We start from the raw sequence: 19,680 nt of genomic DNA on the forward strand, positions 1-19,680 counted from the left end.
AAATAAGAGAGAGCATTAACTGTGGATGACAATGATTATAGAAGACAGAAGCATGAACACCGAAATATAAGAGAAAATCTAAAGCCCAATAACAACACGGAGATTACAAACCGTGGATATTAATACGAATAACAATATAAAGACACGGTAGAATTAAGAATAGTATCATCCTAAGGTAATAGTAGAAGTAAACAGATTCTTCTGGTGGAAGATTAAAAAGAAGGATGACAGAAAGGATAATTAGGAAAATATCAATGATTAGAACTGGATGAAGCATTTTCAAAATCTTTTAGAAGTAAGAATTAAGAATGAAAGTATAGAAAATGGGAGTGGTGGAAAATAATGGAACGGAAAAAGTTTAATTTATAATGGAAATATCAGACAGAGTAATCGATGCAGATCACCGTATTTAATTATAGAGATCTTAATTTTCTTATATTCTGAAGAATCAGATCTTATAGATTCCAAGATTTTCTTTATATCCCTTGAATTCCGGAATTCAACCAAGATGACGTCAAAAGTTAAGACGAACCTTATTTTCTGAAATCCACCGTGACTACGTCAAAAGTTAAATCTCTATCTCAATCTCTTGATAGCTTCACTCGTACGCTTTGCGTAATCGAATTGTTTTATCAATATTACTCAATGATGATAAAACTCTACTTATCAACTCATACTCGTCATGAAAACATTTTTATTGTTAGCTATGACCACCTCACTCAAATTTCGGGACGAAATTTCTTTAACGGGTAGGTACTGTGATGACCCGGAAATTTCTGACCAAATTTAAAGTTGATCCTTATATGATTTCGATACGATAAGTAAAGTCTGATAGGTTGAGTCTCAAAATCTTTTAACTATTTATATAGATTCAGTTAACCTTTGACTAGTTCCGACGATTCACGAACAACTAATTGTAAATTGATATGGAGATATATATAGATATATTTTTATTAACTTGATAGGTTATTAAAACTATAGTATGAAATGGTTGTTATAAATATTTATGTAAAATAATATATTAAGTAATGAAGCTATTAGTTTAGACATATATGTATATATATATATATATATATAAATATTGTAAAATAAGAAATTTGTAAATAATATATATACATAAACTTATAATATTTCTTTCCATATATATAGGCATATAGTAATATTATTGTGTTATATTAAAAATTATTATCTTCAAGTATTGCATTATTATGATTGTCTTATTTTAATTTGTAACATTATCATGATTAATAAAACTATTATTTCTAGTAAAATTATTATAACTATTATTATTTTTATTAAGATACAATTTATTATCATTAATGTTGTCATTATTAACATTATCCTTAACATTATTATTAATAATTATTATTAGTTTCATTACTGTTATTTAAACATTATTATGAATATATAATTATATTTGTTAATTATTAATATTAATTATATATATAAATTATATAAAAATAAAATCAAGAATTCGTACATGTTTGTTACAAGTTACAATCAACATTGTAAACCATTTTTGTTTTTGTCTCTAAAACAGATCACAAATTGAATTGGAATCACATAATGTAAACAAAATCAGTTGTGTGTCTCAATCTGTTTTATTTATTTATTTATTTATTTATTTCACGTCTGGTTGAAATTGTGGTCGATACCTTTGGCTATAAATCAAACCAGATACACACTAACAATAGGGAAGTCAGTCAGTTATCTATCGTATTTTCAATTAAAATTCAACACAAGTCTAGTCTGGTTATTTTTAAAACAGAAAAAGATAAAATACAGTTTGTACCTCTGTTTTTGATCTTAGATTTTAAAACCTCGATTTAGAATCAAATTCAAAAATGTAAAAGTGCAGTTGTGTTTAGAATCTCTTACTCAAACTATCTGCAAATTATCAAGTTTTAATTTTTCATATTGATGATTAATTTCAAAGTCAAAGTTTTTACAACAAAAAGTCAAACTTTGTTCATCAATTAAATTAGTATTATCTGTTATGAATTAAGTTCAATTGGGGATTTGAGAAGTTTACATGAATGATTGCTAACCTTTTTCAAGTTGTGTTAATGATCTAAAACGTTCCAGATTTCGAAATCAATTTTTTTTTTTGGAACCGAGAACAGCAGCGAAGCTGTTATTTTTTTATTTTATTTTTTATATTTTTTTTACAAAGGTAACTTACTCAGATTATTTACAATTTAATTTAAAGTCCTAATCCAAATTGTAATTCGCGGTATTGATTTTAGTTTGATTTTGATTAGTTCATGTTTGATGAAGAAGATGAAAATGGAAGGGAAATAAATACGGGTCTTATAAAATTAAAAGGAGTTTTGAAACAGAATAACAGACTTGGCATGATGGTTAAGGTGTTTGTGTGAGAGCGGGAGGTCGCGGGTTCGAGTCTCGTTGTGGGCAATTTTTTTACATAAAGCTTTAAAGGGTATAAATCTTTTATTTTTTTATTTCTATTATTATTATTATTAGTATTATTATATTATTATTATTATTATTAATTATTGTTATCACAAGTATTATGATTATTATTATTAATACCATTACTAATGAATGTATTATTATTAACTTAAGTATCATTATATAAATATTAGAGTTATTATTATTATTAACATGTGTATTATTATAAATATTATCATTATTATTATTGTGATTACAATTATTAGTATTGTTATTATTAAAAACTACTATTACTATTATTATCGTTAAGTTAATTATTAATAATAATATAATAATGCCATTACATATTATTATCATTTAAAACGAGTATTATTAACATAACCGTAAATATTATTATCACCATTAATATTAATACTAAGATTATTATTATTGTTACCAAGAACATGATTATAAGTATTAGTAGTTGTATTATCATGAGTATTACTATTAGGTAATTTCTAATATCATTATCATAACCCTAGTTACAATTATAATTATAATTATTATTATTGTTATTACTAAATTTGTTATCAAAATAGGTATTATTATTAAATACTAAGATTATTAATATTACCTTTAAAACTACCTTTTTAAGCAGATAAATATTTTGTACATAAAATATACCTATTACTTATATTATAATTATATCAAAATTTCATATAACTTTATATATCAAACTTACTAATATTATTTATATAAATACTTACAAATTAATAAACTATTGATTTTTAAATATAATATTAAACAAGTATGGATATATTAATATAACTATATAAATAATAACCATTTTGAATATAAACACAAATAAAATATATAATATATAAATTAAGATATAATAATTTGTTCGATTACGATTATACGTTTTAATATATATATACTAATGATATAGGTTCGTGAATCCGAGGCCAACCTTATACTTGTTCAATGTCGTCATATGTATTTTTACTACAAAATACATTAGGTGAGTTTCATTTGCCTTTTTACCCTTTATATTTTTGGGCTGAGAATACATGCTCAATTTTTATAAATGTTTTACGAAATAGACACAAGTAATCGAAACTACATTATATGGTTGAATGATCGAAGCCGAATATGCCCCTTTTCACTTGGTAACCTAAGAATTATGGAACATCACTAATTTTGAGAATTAGTGCACGCCTAATTGACGCGAATCCTAAATATAGATCTATGGGCCCGACGAACCCCATCCAAAGTACCGGATACTTTAGTACTTCGATGTTGTTTTATATCATGTCCGAAGGATTTCCCGGAATGATAGGGGATATTCTTATATGCATCTTGTTAATGTCGGTTACCAGGTGTTCAATCCATATGAATGATATTTTTGTCTCTATGCATGGGACGTATATTTATGAGAACTGGAAATGAAATTCTTGTGGTCTATTAAAATGATGGAAATGAATGTTTATGATAAACTAATGAACTCACAAACCTTTTGGTTGACACTTTAAAGCATGTTTATTCTCAGGTATGAAAGAAATCTTCCGTTGTGCATTTACTCGTTTTAAAGATATTACTTGGAATCATTCATGGCATATTTCGAAAGACGTTGCATTCGAGTCATTGAGTTCGTCAAGATTATTATTAAGTCAATTATAGTTGGATAGTGAATATTATGAAATGGTATGCATGCTTGTGAATTTTCGATGTAAAGAAAGTTTATCTTTTAAAAACGAATGCAATGTTTGTAAAATGTATCATATAAAGGTCAAATACCTCGCGATGTAATCAACTATTGTGAATCGTTTGTAATTGATATGGACTTCGTCCAGATGGATTAGGACGGGGCGCTTCAAATATAGTCATTTATTGCTTTAATTCCTAACGATTATATTATTTTCTAAACGGAAAAACAACTTAGTTCCTAAAACGATTACATTAATTCCTAACGGCTATCTTCAACTTACACCTTGATCAATCTTCGTAATCGTGAATATCTCGATCACTTTCAACAATATTTTCGCTTTCATCCCTAAATTCGATATAAAGCTTAATTGTTTCATAACGTACATGCTCGCCCTACCAAAGCAAACTAATCGTGGTCATCTTCAAGTAGCGAGGCGGGAACGTTGGGTATTTTGAAATTCCAAACCTGTTTGAAAAACAAAGGTAGGTCTTCCTTAAGAAACTCAATCAACTTTGATAAGTCATACTCACGCGCATCAATGAAATACTCTTGTTGCCGGCAAGATTGATAAAAAATATCAATAATATAAAAAATTAATAGAACACAACAAAAAATAAAAATAAAATGTCACGTCAGCATTTCACTAACAACCCACATCAAAACCAACATCACCACTACTCCACACAATAACCCATACGTCCTAGTCACATTATTAAACATAAAGTACATTAGCGGTACGAAAGTAGGGTGATAAGAAAAGAAAAGAAAAAAGAGAAAAGAGAAGAAAAGAACAAATAAATTAAATTATTTAAGGGAAAAAGACAATATTACGTCGGTCGTCCCTGAACTTTCAAAGAGACAAAATGACATAATTACCCTCACATGTTTGGCACATGTCGAAGGTTAACGGAGGAAAGAGACAGAAATTTAACAGAAGGACGACACAAGTTATAAAATGCAAGTTCAGTGATGACGAACACACAAAAAAAAACTTTGAGGATGACGCCTGTGGTTTCGACATATGTTCAAAGACGACGGGAGTAATTTTGTCTTAAAATTAAGATATATTGTACTCTTTATAATTTATTTAATAATTAAAATTAAAATGAAAAGATGAACTCTATGCAACGATTACTTGTATAGCAAAAACGATTGTAACTTAATTAGAACTTTATCTTAAACATTGATATGTGTAAGGTGAAATACTCAAATCAATATATTGAAAGGAATGAAGCGATTTATAAATTATCATCATACATCACCCGAATATATTTTAAGACTTTTTTTTTATTGGTCCCTTAGGTCTACCTCAAATTGCATGCGGCATCCTGTCGTTTTTTACATATATGATCCCTGGATTTTTATAATGTTGTTCAGATAGTCCCTCCGTCAAACTGCCGTCTAGTGAGACCGTTAACTACCATCACATGATTTTTTTTTGAAAAGCAAGAAATATTATTATTAACACTATAAGTGGTTACAAGGACCTATCTTTACAATACATCAATGGATTTCAGTAATAGCCAACTCGAGGATAAGCCAAAGGACATAACCAAAGTAACCAAACTCTAGACAATATAAGGAAAGCTAATTAGCCGACGCCGACTCGATTAGCGGGAGTCGTAACATAAGAAGATGGATTTATGAGCCATTGTTGCCATGCGAGTGGTTTCTTTTTAGAACGCTTGGAGATCCAACTAAAGCTTTGAGTTTGTATTTCGGATATGATAGTTGCGGGGACCCAATATTTTTTGGAGAAGACTTTTAAGTTTCTATACTTCCAAATTAGGTAGCAAACTATCCATTTTGTTGCTTGCCATATGGAATTTCCGAAAGCAGATGATGTAAAGGATTGTTTGTTGATAATGGCATCTTCAATGCATGTGATCGACGATTGTTGTTGATTCCACCATGTTAAGACAAGATTCCAAATATTCGAGGAGGAAGGGCAATGAATTATGATGTGTTCGGTAGTCTCTACATGTGTGTTGCATAGTGGGCAAAGTACGATATCGAGATCTATGCCACGTTTGTCAAGTTCCACCCTCACCGGGATTCTCTTTTGGATGGTTCTCCACGCAAAGATGTTAACTTTTTGAGGGGTGTATTTATTGCTGTTCAATGTGATGTTGGTGGTGTTTGTACCGAATTTTAGTTTATTGATTAGGTGTGTTAGGGATTTTGTTGTGAAGGTACCGAAATTGTCTAACGCCCATTTCCATGAGTCAGGACGGTCGGATAATGAGACATTCGATATTAGATTGTTGATTTCTGTTATTTCATTTAGGAGACGTCCTCTTGGCGTTCGCTTCCAGCTCCAAACGCCATGAGATGATCCATTTATAGAATTGATTCTTTCAACGACCGATGCATTTTTATTTGTTTCAATCATGAAGAGTCTTCGAAATTGAGAGCTAAATCGTTCAGTTCCGCACCATGTATCATTCCAAAATTTTATGCTTTCGCCACTGCCAATATTTTTGATGATTGAGGATGTGAAGTTTGCTCTAAGATTGTCTGCGATCTTTCCAGCTTTAATAATTTCGTTCCAAATTGTGCGACCTGAAATGATCCTGCATGAAACATTAGTATCCAACCCCCCTCCCGCCTCATATATACTAGAGATTATTTTAACCCATAATGAATTACTCTCGTTTTTAAAGCGCCACCACCATTTACAAAGAAGAGAGATGTTTTTACTAAAAAGAGATCCAACATTTAAACCCCCTTTGTCATGTGGTAAAATGATTTGTTCCCATTTAATCCAGTTAATTTTACTTTCCGATTCGGACCCACCCCAAAAGAATTTACGTCTTTTAGCTTCAAGTGTGTTAAGGATGGAAGATGGGGCATGGAAGAGTGAAAAATAGTATAGTGGAATACTACTAAGAATGGACTTGATAAGAGTCAAACGACCTCCAAAGGAAATGGATTTTGCCTTCCAATCTGAGAGCCTTTTGTTAAATTTTTCAACAATCGGCTTCCAAGATGAGGCTTTGGAGGTGGGGACGCCAATGGGCAGTCCGAGATATGTGAAAGGAGAAGAGCCAGCCAAACAGTTTATGTAATTTGCCATTTGATTAATTTCAGATTGGGGAACACCGATTCCATATAGTTTACTTTTTTTAAAATTTACTTTTAATCCCGAGATTTTTTCAAAACATTTGAGAAGTTTGGAGATGTGTTTTGCGTTTCTTTTGTTCCATTCACCAAAAAAGATTGTATCATCGGCATATTGTAAGTGTGTTACACAAACATTATCGTGTCCAATCTTTAGACCGTGAAGATGGCCCATGGATAGCGCTCTTTTGGTCAAAATATTAAGTCCTTCGGCCGCGATGATAAAGAAGAAAGGAGAGATTAGGTCACCCTGTCTTATACCTCTTTCAGGGATGAATTCTTTGGTTGGGGACCCGTTAATGAGAATGGATATAAAAGAAGAGGTAAGGCATGCGCTAATAAAGCTGATCCATTTTTTGCCAAAACCCATACATCTCATTGTGTTAAGGAGGAATGTCCAGTCGATGCAATCGAACGCTTTTTCGAAGTCTACTTTGAAAATAAGGCCTTTTTGTTTTCTATGTTTTAATTCGTCGATGATTTCGTTTGCAATTAGTACGCTGTCAAGTATGTTTCTTCCTTTTAAGAAGGCCGTTTATTCACATCCAATGACTTTGTGGATTACTTTGGAGAGTCGGATTGATAAGATTTTGGTTAGAATCTTGTAGTAACTACCGATTAGACAGATAGGACGATATTCGTTAAAACCGATGGGAATGGGTTTTTTCGGAATAAGTGTAAAAAAAGAGGCATTGCAGCCCTTTGAGATTTCTGAATTGGCCCAGAACCAATCAAGAGCCTTGATGAGATCGTCCTTGATTAAGTCCCAATATTTTTTGAAAAATTTCATATTAAAACCATCGGGACCAGGGGCTTTTGAGCTTTCACAATCGTTGAGAGCATCCCAAATTTCTTTTTCGCTAAAATGGGATTCGAGAATCAGATTATCGGAATGTGAGATATATTCGAGGTGAGATGCATTGTCGAAGGAACATAGTTTGTTAATTTTTTTTTGATTTAAATATGGATTTAAAATAAGTTAATGCTTCATTTTGATAATGGTGGGTTCTTCGGACCATGTGCTGTTTCATGTAATGCCAACGGATGTTATTTTTATTTGTTCGTCTTTTGATATAGTTATGAAAGTATTTGGAGTTTTCGTCCCTTCGAGGGCCCATTTAATTCGAGATTTTTGTTTTAGCATTTTTGTTTTCTTTTTTCCTTTTTCGATATATGACATTTTTTCTTCTAACCATTTATTTTTTTTTAGAATTAGTTAGTGTGCGGATTTTGACGGTTTCTTCCCATTTATTTGCAGCATTGATATGATTAGAAATTTGGGAATCAAGGTCGCCAAGTTGTGAACTGTATATTTTTACTTCCAATTTAACGTTTTTTTAGCTTATTGCGGAAGATGCAATCGGGACGGTTACCACTAACAGGTATTTGCCAGGCTGACTTAATTATGTTATCCACATCTTTTAGTTCTAACCATGTGTTGAAAACACCAATAGGTTTGGGGTCGTAATCAGTTGTAGTGTTTTTTAAAATTATGGGACAATGGTCGGATAAGTCTCGATCGAGTGTTTTCGAGGAAAGATTAGGCCACAGTCTTAGAATCTTGTCTGTAACCAGAAATCGGTCCAGTTTACTGAATTTCATTGTTTTTTCACATATTCGAGTGAATCTTTTACCCCTGAGTGGAAGATCGATAAGTCCAGAAGAGTTAATAAAATTGTTAAAATTGTCAGCCCACGCTTGATTAAATTCACAATTCATACGTTCGTTTATATTTCTGACTTCATTAAAGTCACCAAAAATAATAAACGGGATGTCAAGTGAATTCGTGAGGGCGGAGAGTTCATTCCACATTCTAGTTTTTTTAGGATTGGAGTGGGGTCCATAGACATTTATAAGAGTCATATCCGTATTGAACCCCGCCCAATTGCCTTTTATAGCTAAGAAAAATTCTCCTTCAATCGCAAAGTCAAGATTAAAGGAATTGGAGTCCCAAATTAGCATGATACCTCCCGAGGCCCCCACTGAGTCTTTTTATACAAATTTAAAATCCGGATTTCCCCAAAAGGATTCGATTTTTGAATCAAGAGTTTGACCGCATTTTGTTTCTTGTAATCCTAAAATTATGGGTTTTTCTTTGTTGCAAATCCGTTTGAACCATTTAATTTTCCCTTCATTTCCAATACCCCGAATGTTTAAAGAGATTGTACACATAGATGAAACTTAAATTGAAATGAAAGGGTAGAACGACGACTAACATGCGTTCCACTTGATCCCGACATTTTGACCCAATTCATTAGTGTCTAAACTAGAAGTCGATAATATGCCATTTTTATTTATTTTATAGTTGGATGTATATGAATTTTTTGTTGATTTGTTATTGCTCTTTGTTTCAGACGTGCTTCTTTTAGACAATTGTGATAGCCTTATTTTTTGTCCACAACGAGCAATGTGTTTGGTGTAAAGGCCTTTTGATTTTGTTTTCTTTTGTGAATCAGTATTGAGGTTAGAAGTATACATATGGTTTGGTGGTTTGGGGATAAGAGGGTCATCTTTTTTTTATCTTTTAAATGATATGCCTTTGGATCTAATTTTATCATTGTTGATTTGGTGATATTTTGGATTGGAATTTTGTTGTGCCTTACACTTACCAATAAGAATGCTATTATCATCTATTATTATATTTAGATTTTTAGGGATTGTAGACGAGTCAGTATGTGTTGGGATAGAATGTTCGTGGGTTTTCTGTTGGGTCAGGGGAGGGTTTGGGTATGGCATGAAATTTAAAGGTGAGCTGGGGGGTGTGTTAGGATTAGGTATACTAGTAGGCTCATCATTTAGGTTAAAAGGCTCATCAACAGATTCGGTAATATTGGTCCGACTGATAGTCTCGATGGGTTCTTTATTCAAGTTAATGGGTTCAGTGAATTCTTTGTTTGTGGGTTCATCATTGGGCTCGGTGTGATCATTGTTAAAGGGCTGGTCAACAGGTATCTGATTATTAACAGAGTGCGAATCCGAAACATGTGATGGTGTTGGATGTACGTCGTTATTTTTTTGTTTTTGTTATCTTTATGCCCGTTTGAGTTATTGGAATTAGTTATATAGGGACAAACCTCGTAGTTATTGTGTGATGATTGAAAGTTAACCGAATCCATGCGTTTCGATGATCGAGGGGAAGATTGGGAAATTTAGTTACCGTTATCATGATGTTGGTCAGTGTTATTTGCCGGAAAATTTATGTTTTGGTCGGGAACAACAGGGTGTGTTTTGTGTCGGGCAGATTTGGACCCAAGATCATCAATCGGATGGTCACCATCAATATTTGATTCTTCATCAGATAGATAATTTTCCGATTCGAAATCGTCATCCTCCCACTCCGACACATATTCCTCAGACGAGTTAGACAAATTAAAATTATTCGTTTCATTAACTGATATTAAGTAAGTTTTGTTGTCATATAAAATATTAGCCTGATAATTGATACTGCAAAATGAATTAGTTTTGATGAGGACAGTACCTTGCGAGAGATCCTGCGTGGTGTTATCATTAACCGAGCAATTAAACGTTTCCAAAACATCACCCCAGGTACCGGCAATATCGGTGAATGTCTTTTCAAACCAGCAAGTGATTGGCACCCCAACAATGTTAATGGAGGCCAAGCGGTCCGATGTGGAATATTCAGACGGGTCCCAAGGGTTGATCTCAGTAAACCAGTTCCATAAAGGGTGCTTAACATTACCCAGCATATCAAGAGCAGCTAACTTATCATCATAGATGAGCATAATATCTAATCCACCAAGGTATTTAATTGAGAATCCAGTAAGGTTTTCACTTTGAACAATATCACAAAAATATTCGAGGAATTCAATGTTCTTAATCTTTCCTATAACAGTGTGACCAAGTAGATCAATATGATCTTCATTCAGTTTGACTTCAATCATGGGAATGTTATTTTGGCGATTGTTGCTAATAACGTCAGAGAATCGACGGTGATCAACAAAATTCTCGCTGATGGGTTTAGGGTCATAAGTTTCGTTTACCTTACAGTTATTGAGGGTCTGATTTAAGTTGGTTCCAGGGCGTTCCCATGCTTTATATGCCTTTAAGAGATGTTCACCAGCAATAATAAGGCTTAATCTTCTAGCTAATGATTCTTTATGATACTCCGGGACGTCATAGAATCGCACAAAACCAAAGCGTTTACCGCTCTTCAGAGTTTTATTTGGAATATAAACCTCTTTGATATCACCAAATTTCTTGAATATTTCCCAAAGATCAACCGAGGTCCAGGAATCAGGAAAGTTGTGAAACATGTAGGAAGTGATGCGCTTGTAATCGGCAGTGTTATTGAGATCCGATGGTTTATGATTACCAAATTGATTAAGTAGGCTTTTGGCGTGCTCACGGTGCTTGAATTGTTGATATATGTAATCAGAATTAGGGTTGAGTTTGTTGGTGCTGAAATTAGGGTTTGCAGATTGGGATTGGATATGTGGTGGTTGGTGTTTGGATGAGGTACTTTTCTTATTACTATCGACTTTGATCCAGACACCTTCATTTACCGGTCGGTAGTTGATGTGGTTCTCAAATATAGGATCTGTAATGTGTGACCGGCGATTGGTGTTCGGTGGTGGTTGTGTACGGCGGTTGGTGGAGGGAGGTTTAGGGGAAAATGGAGATGTAGGTATAGAAAACATGGTTGAGGAAGAGATTGTAGTAGAGATTACAAAGAAGAAAGAAACATGATGGAGTTTCAATTTCACCAGAAATTGATCGGAGATTCCACTCTTTTAACTACCATCACATGATTAACACTATTTTCCTTGTGTAAGAGATATTACATCAAGTTTATATAGTCTAAAAGCTGCATAAAATCAATATTCAGCCAATACTTGCAGCTTTATCTCAATTCTACTTCTCGTATGGTATTGTGATAGTCGATAGGAAAGAATGTCTAGTATGCTACTTGAGCAGAGTGATCACTTGTCCGGGGATAAGGTACTCTATTGGAAGGGCACTACCTCACATTAGTCTTTGTTACTCATAAGAGTGCTCTCAATTGTGACATACTTCTTCTCCATAACTAGCTGCCACATCAGCACTTCCTTTCTAGGACTAACCCAGAACTAAACACTACAAATAATGACATACTTCCATTTGGGACTCGCTATATTAATTAATTAATTAAATGTACAAGTAAAGAATCTAAAAGTACCACACATTTACCTTACTCCTCCGTCCAACAACATTTCACAGGAAGACAATTAAAGGGACGAAGTGCAGGGCAAAGCTTGGGCGGCCCGCTGCCAACGGCGCCTAGGTGGACGGACGGCTGGGCGGCTCCGAAGCAACCATCGTTGGGAGCACTCTAAGTTGTGTCACTACTTCATGTCCTTCACAGTTCATATTGTGACAAGATGTGACTTAATCAAACACTTAATGTCCCGAGCTATGCTTATAACTCATAGGGAGAGCTGCTCGGCAGTTCCTCAATCTAGCAGGCTATGACATAAAATGTGCAACTCCCAAACGTGATGGGCATTTTTCGTCTTTTGAGTTCTTTTTCTACCTTTTAATACGTTTAATCCTAACTAAAAGAATAAACAAATAAGGAACCCAAAAAAAAAACTCGAAGTCTAGCAAATAAAAATTGGAGCCCTAGATCATTAGGAATGAATTACTGGTGTGATCGAGCAACTTTAATTCAGTATGTTTACTATTAAGTTACTGGAATACCTTGCAAGCATGCAGTTGCAGTTATCTGGAAAATGACACAAAATGATATGGAAGTTGGTGAACGATAAGGTTCATCGCGTTTATTGGTTAACTACGTGGAACAATACATACCAATTTACCATTAAGCATTAAATGGCAGACATTTATGGCCAAAATCTGTTGACTTAAACACACTTATATCACCATACAAGGTATTCACTCCTGGTTGACCAAAGAAAAAAAGAAGGATGTTTACAAATGAGGTTGATGAGATTGGTGTAGGTGGTAAATTGTCAACACAATGTATGATTACTATTTTATTATTTTGATTATCTTATGTAAGTATAATTACTATTTAATTTCTTTAACCCTTAAATCATTTTGGTTTAACTGTCAACACTATGTAGTTAAAGAACTGTAGAAAATGTCGAATTTATGAACACAATAAGAGAAGTTGTAAGTATGTGGCAATTACAAGTCAAGGTGGTGGTTCAAAATGGACAATAAGAGCATAAAGTGAGAAACTTCTCCAGTTAAGAAACATGGGTTGTTGGTAATGGGAACAAGAAGAATTGAATGTTGATGAAAGTCGGTTGTAATGTGCTGCTTATGTTTTGGTTAAACTAGTAATGCTACTATTATCTTTTGGTTACACTTGTAATGCTACTTATGTTTTTTTTATGTTTAGTAAAGTTGATTGTGTAATAGATTTAAAGTCTTTTGTATCTATGTTTGGTTTATGTTTTATCAGTTATATTGCATCAGTAATGTTGATTGCATTCACATAACATGCTTAGACGCTTAGTTATATTGCAAATTTGCTCAACTTGTATATTTTTTGTTCAAAGTTACAATGTTGGAGAAATAATGGGTTAAAACTACCAATAAGTTGAAATTCCAATCTTAATTCCATTACATTCAACAAAATGTGATACATTACATTATACTAAAATAAAAATAAAAGCTACAAAAATCCATTTCAATTATTGAAATAATACATAGCAAACACAACCCAGCTAACAATCAACAAAAACTTCAAAATCCTAAATCTTTTTTCTTCATTTCTAAGCTTTTCATCAACTTCACTTTTGAAGCTCATAATTGCAGGTATGCAATTCACTGTATTAGGGGGATCGTACCAAGCAAAGAACATGCAGCTTGACATCTGCACAATAAAAAAAATCATAATACAACATCTTAATTACCTAATATAATATTGCACTAATATATATGTTAAGTTTACCACAATGTAAACGACGACTAAGGTTTGATATAGTCTTTGAAGTTCGAATTATAGTTGCTTGACCACACTGACAACCCATTACTAACGATTTAGGCTCCAAATTTATTTATTTTTCGCACAAAAGTAAAATATAAACCACCAAAAGCATACAAGGGCAGGACATACCCACGGCTCAAAACACAAAACATACAAAACAAACTAAAAATACCACTCAATCCAAAACAAACTTGAAATCCTCCCACTTTAACTTCCACATAGTTGCAGCTCGAAGAACAACACTTGACTTTTTTACTTTCAACAAGCTCATTTTCAATCTAACATGCTCTTGAATACAAATAGAAGGCTCAGTAGCAGACCTTTTCTTTTTATTGAACAATATGCCATTTCTTTCATGCCATATGTAATATATACTAGCTGCCAAAACAACCCTACTGAGAATACACCAAATGTTATTCAAATAAGGATACTGAGATAAGGATTACACAATGTCTTTAACTTGATTCTGCAACCCTTTGAGCACAAGCTTTGACTTCATACTACACTATACCTCCAGACTATAATCACACTTAAAAAATAAGTGATTAACAGAGTCATTAACCTTCTCACATAAACTGCATCTCAAAACTTGATTAGGCAACCACTTCTGGATTTTGTCTTGTGTATTCAATCTATTTAGCATAACCAGCCATAAAATGAAAGCATGATTAGGATCCATATATCTAAACCAGATAACATGATGTCACCCAACTTGACTTCTGTTTCTTCTAAAGTCCATTCAGACTTGAGCAGTTGAAAAGTTAACCTTTTTACCATCATTAGTAACCCATTTGTATACATCATTGCCATTTCTACACTCAACACTTACATGGCCTTTAACTTTCTCCTTAAGCTCCACGAAATACTTCCACCCACAGCTATCATCAAGACTTGCTTTAGCATCCCATAGACTGCCACCTTTGAGTTTTACAATATTGACCCATTTTCCCCAAAGGGAATCCTTTTGAGTCAACATTCTGCAAATATGCTTAACCATAAGTGTCTCATTCCAATCCTTAAGAGGCTTAAGCCCTAAACCCCCTTGATCTTTAGGCAAACAAACATTCTCCCATGCAACCTTAGCTCTACCTTTAGCACTTTCTGCCTGACACCACGGAAAATCCCTTAAACATTTTTCAATTTCATCAATGATGCCACTAGGTAACACATACACAGAAGCCCAATAAATTTGTATAGAAGCTAAAACAGAAGCAACAAGTTACAATCTTCGTGCATATGACAATGTTTTATGCTTCCAATTGTTGACTTTCTTTTTTACTTTCTCCACCAAACCATGACAATCTTTAATACTTAACTTTTTAGCAAGCAAAGGGACCCCCAAATACTTCAATGGTTATTTTCCAACAGCAAAAGTAGGGATGGCATCGGGCCGGGTTTGGGCCGGGTTTGAGTAATCCTGGACCCGAACTCAATAAGAAAAACTAGTCCCAAACCCGGACCAAATACCCGATGGGTAAACGGGTTTACTAACTAGAGGGTAAACGGGTTTATCCGCGGGTAAATGGGTACTTGTTTACTTTTTTTTAACAAATAAATACATTACCAAAAGCATATACGATCTATAACTCTGTAAATTATATGCTTTATTTATATGTGTATATTTGTACAGTATATATTATTTCCTATTTTCAATTATTGTCGCTATCAATTTTTAAATATTTTTATAAATCAGATTCTTGATTTGAATGCAGATAAAAATGTAAAGTTGATAGATGATAAATAAATATATAGATTCATATTGACCTTGTAATCAACATATTTTTTAATTTAATTTTTTTATTATTCAATTTTAATTTTAATTATTATTGTTATTATTATTATTATTATGCGGGTAAACGGGCCGGGTAGACGGGTCTTTATTTAAACCCAGACCCGAACCCGAACCCAAATATTTTTTGAAAATCAATCCCATACCCGGCCCGAGACCCGTAGACCCGGACCAAACTCGGCCTAATTATGTCGGGTTTCGGTTTTCCCCGTCGGGTTCGGGCTTTTTTGCCATCCCTAAGCAAAAGGCAGAACTTGATGATCCTATTTTGTACATCTAAAGGGATACTACCAAAGAAGTTTTTGTTTGCTAGATTTGATTTTTTTCAAAGGTTCGTTCTTTGATTTGGTGAAATGAGAGAAAAAAGTTGGGATTAAGCGGGCAGAAAACGAAGTCAAAAGATGAAAATGTTCATCACACGCTAATCACGTGATGGTACTTAACAGACAGATTAGACGACAGTTTGACGGAGGGACCACCGGAGCAATGTGACGACCCGGGAATTTTTGACCAAATTTAAACTCAATCTATATATAATTTCGACACGATAAACAAAGTCTGTAATGGTGAGGCTCGAAAATGTTGGAACTATGTTCATATAATCAATTGACCTTTGACTATTACCCGACGATTCACGAACCTATAATTGAAAATATAAATGTATAGGTATTAGATAAGCAAATACATAGTATATGTTATATAATCATAAGGTATTACATAAATAATAAAATGTAATATTAACAATGTAAATTTGATTACAAATCAAAATCTAGTTGTTGAAATAATATAAATATTATTTTCATTATCATTATTAATACGAACATCAATATTTGTGTTATTACTTTTTATGGTTGTAAACATTAAAAGTCTAATAAATTTAAGGTTTGGATTCTCAAAATAAAGGTTCTAAAAATAAATATTAGTATAAGAATGATTAAAATTGTAATTTAAATGTAATTCAAATATTATTAGTTATTATTAATACGATATTACTTATTAATATTATTACTTTTATAATTGTCATTAACATTAAAAATCATTATGATAATTATAAGTTATCATTATTATTATAAAAGTTTATCAATTACAATATTATTATCATTTTTGATTAATATCATTATTACTATTAGTATTATTATTATTAACATACTGATTTACTCACTTATACTAAATATATTATGAAATCAGGTATATATAAATATTTACATATAAAAATTCAGTTACATATTTATATATAAAAATAGATATACAGATAAATATATATACTACAATTATTATTATTATTAATAAATTTAATTGTTATTAATATTAAGATATACAGATATAAATATAAATATATAACAGCAGGGTCATTCGCTGCTATCTGCTATCTATATCTGTTAGTTATATGTATTTTTTTTCTTTCTTTCTTTCACCTGCTTCCCTTTTGTTTTTTTGTTCTTTCCTCTGCTCGTGACTCTATAGTCAATTCCCACCATCACAAGCTTACAAAAATCGATCAAGTCTAGTTTTCTGTTCCAATCATTCGATTACAACCCTTATTATCTGGTATATACCTTGTAATTGCGTCTGCTAAAGAAATAAAAAAAATAAAAAGAAACAGCACGTTCCTCTCTGGTATTCAACTCGTTGGTCAAAATTCGATTTTTAACCAATTTTCAAAAAGTGTTAATGAGGTTTTGTTAGGAATACTTCAAGTGATCTTTCTGCAAAATCCTATATTTCAATTCTTCCTAACAAGCTTCAATTTGGAGAGTCAAAGTTCTTAAACAAAAAGTCAAACGAATCGTTCTTCATCAAATTCGTGATTATTTTGATGTTTCAAGTCCAATTGACGAATCCAATAGTTTACAGGATGGATTTGAAATATATTTCGTGTTGTAACATTTGTCCAAAACAAGCTCGAAATAAAAATCAATTTTTTTTCTCTAATCACAGCGACGAACACAGCAGGTATATATATTTTTTCATTTTTTTTCTTTTCTCGCGTATATTAATCATCAATATAATTAATAATATAATTCTTGGTAATTCCTATATTTAAAATGAAAAATAATTGTTATAGATTGTATATGGGTCGTCTGAGTTGAGACAATGAAAAAGAGGGAAGAAATTGAATACCAGTTAAATAAATTTAGGATGGGGAAACATAACAGAAAAATGGGACGGCATGAATGGTTGAGTGGTTATAGGGTGAACGGGAGGTTGTGGGTTTGAGTCCCAGTATGGACAGCTATTTTTTTGGGACTCCTTCTTTATGAGGTAGTTTTATATTTTAAGAATCATTACTATTTTTATTATCATTATTGATTGTATTGTATTATTATTACAAGTATTATTACTCGTTGTTATTATTATCATTATTATTAACTTAGCTATTATAAAGGGAATAAGTATTACTATTACTATTATTATTATTATTATTATTATTATTATTATTATTATTATTATTATTATTATTATTATTATTATTATAATTATTATCATTACCATTATTATTAATATTATTATTGTTATTGTCATTGTTATTGTATTGTTATAGTTATTGTTATGATTATTTTTATTATTAAGTATTATAATTATTATTACCACTAATATCATAAGTATATACATATAAATATTAGGGACAAATTATCATTAGTATTAATAAGTATCATTAATATTATTATTATCAATATAGTATTAATATCATTATTAGGGTTATGATTATTATTAATATCATTAATATTTCTATCATTAAAAATTAATAATTGTATCATCTTATGAATGATAACATTATTACTAGTATTATTACGAGTATTATAATTATTATTAGTAATACAATTATCATTATAAGTATCATGATCAGTATTATTATTATTACCATTATAAGTATGATTATTTATATTATAATAAATGTTATTAATATGTAATTACTAAAATCATTATGATAAGTATCATTAACCGAAAAATTTATATTTTGCAGTTATTATTATAAATATCATTATTAATATCATTAATATAATTATTAACAATAATACCTTATTTAGTAATATTAAGCCTTATGATTTTTATTATTTTTATCATAGTATTACTAAAATTACTACTTTAACAAACAAATGATATATACATATATAAAAATACATTTAATACATATAACATAATGAAAATTAATATTTTCTATAACAAAATAAATATATGAAACATATATATTATTAATATAAAAAGTATATAACTAATGAATTTATATATATACTATTCGATTACAACTATGTATATTAATAAATATACAAATGATATAGGTTCATGAATCCGAGGCCAACCCTACATTGTTCAATATAGTCATATGTATTTTTACTACAAAATATATTAGGTGAGTTTCATTTGCCTTTTTACCCTTTATATTTTTGGGCTGAGAATACATGTGCAATTTTTATAAATGTTTTACGAAATAGACACAAGTAATCGAAACTACATTATATGGTTGAATGATCGAAGCCGAATATGCCCCTTTTTGCTTGGTAACCTAATAATTAGTAAACCGATCTACTAATTGACGCGAATCCTAAAGATAGATCTATTGGGCCTAACGAACTCCATCCAAAGTTCTGGATGCTTTAGTACTTCGAATTCGTTTTTATCATGTTCGAAGGATTTCCCGGAATGATAGGGGATATTCTTATATTCATCTTGTTAATGTCGGTTACCAGGTGTTCACCATATGAATGATTTTTGTCT

At 31.6% G+C, this 19,680-nt stretch overlaps 1 protein-coding gene across 1 annotated transcript; it reads right to left on the minus strand.

Annotated features, from left to right (window-relative positions):
* Positions 1 to 13,874: 13,874 nt before the first annotated feature.
* Positions 13,875 to 14,853, minus strand: LOC139887938 (uncharacterized). Its single transcript, XM_071870984.1, has 3 exons — positions 14,686 to 14,853; positions 14,458 to 14,604; positions 13,875 to 14,060 (listed from the first exon to the last, which is right to left on the minus strand). Exons 1-3 carry the CDS (start codon positions 14,851 to 14,853, stop codon positions 13,875 to 13,877), a joined length of 501 nt encoding a protein of 166 aa, XP_071727085.1.
* Between the last annotated feature and the right edge of the window lie 4,827 nt (positions 14,854 to 19,680).

Source organism: Rutidosis leptorrhynchoides, chromosome 2 (assembly GCF_046630445.1).
Source record: "Rutidosis leptorrhynchoides isolate AG116_Rl617_1_P2 chromosome 2, CSIRO_AGI_Rlap_v1, whole genome shotgun sequence".
In the NCBI taxonomy this organism is placed as follows: domain Eukaryota; kingdom Viridiplantae; phylum Streptophyta; class Magnoliopsida; order Asterales; family Asteraceae; genus Rutidosis; species Rutidosis leptorrhynchoides.

Bases quoted from the DNA above. Each gene is read 5' to 3' on its own strand.
- LOC139887938 (XM_071870984.1), bottom strand. From the start codon at position 14,853: ATGGATCCTAATCATGCTTTCATTTTATGGCTGGTTATGCTAAATAGA. The intron at 14,605-14,685 runs GTATAGTGTAGT...TCCTTATCTCAG, and splicing joins AGTGTGATTATAGTCTGGAG to TATCCTTATTTGAATAACAT. The intron at 14,061-14,457 runs GTTAGATTGAAA...TTTATTGTGCAG, and splicing joins CTATTTGTATTCAAGAGCAT to ATGTCAAGCTGCATGTTCTT.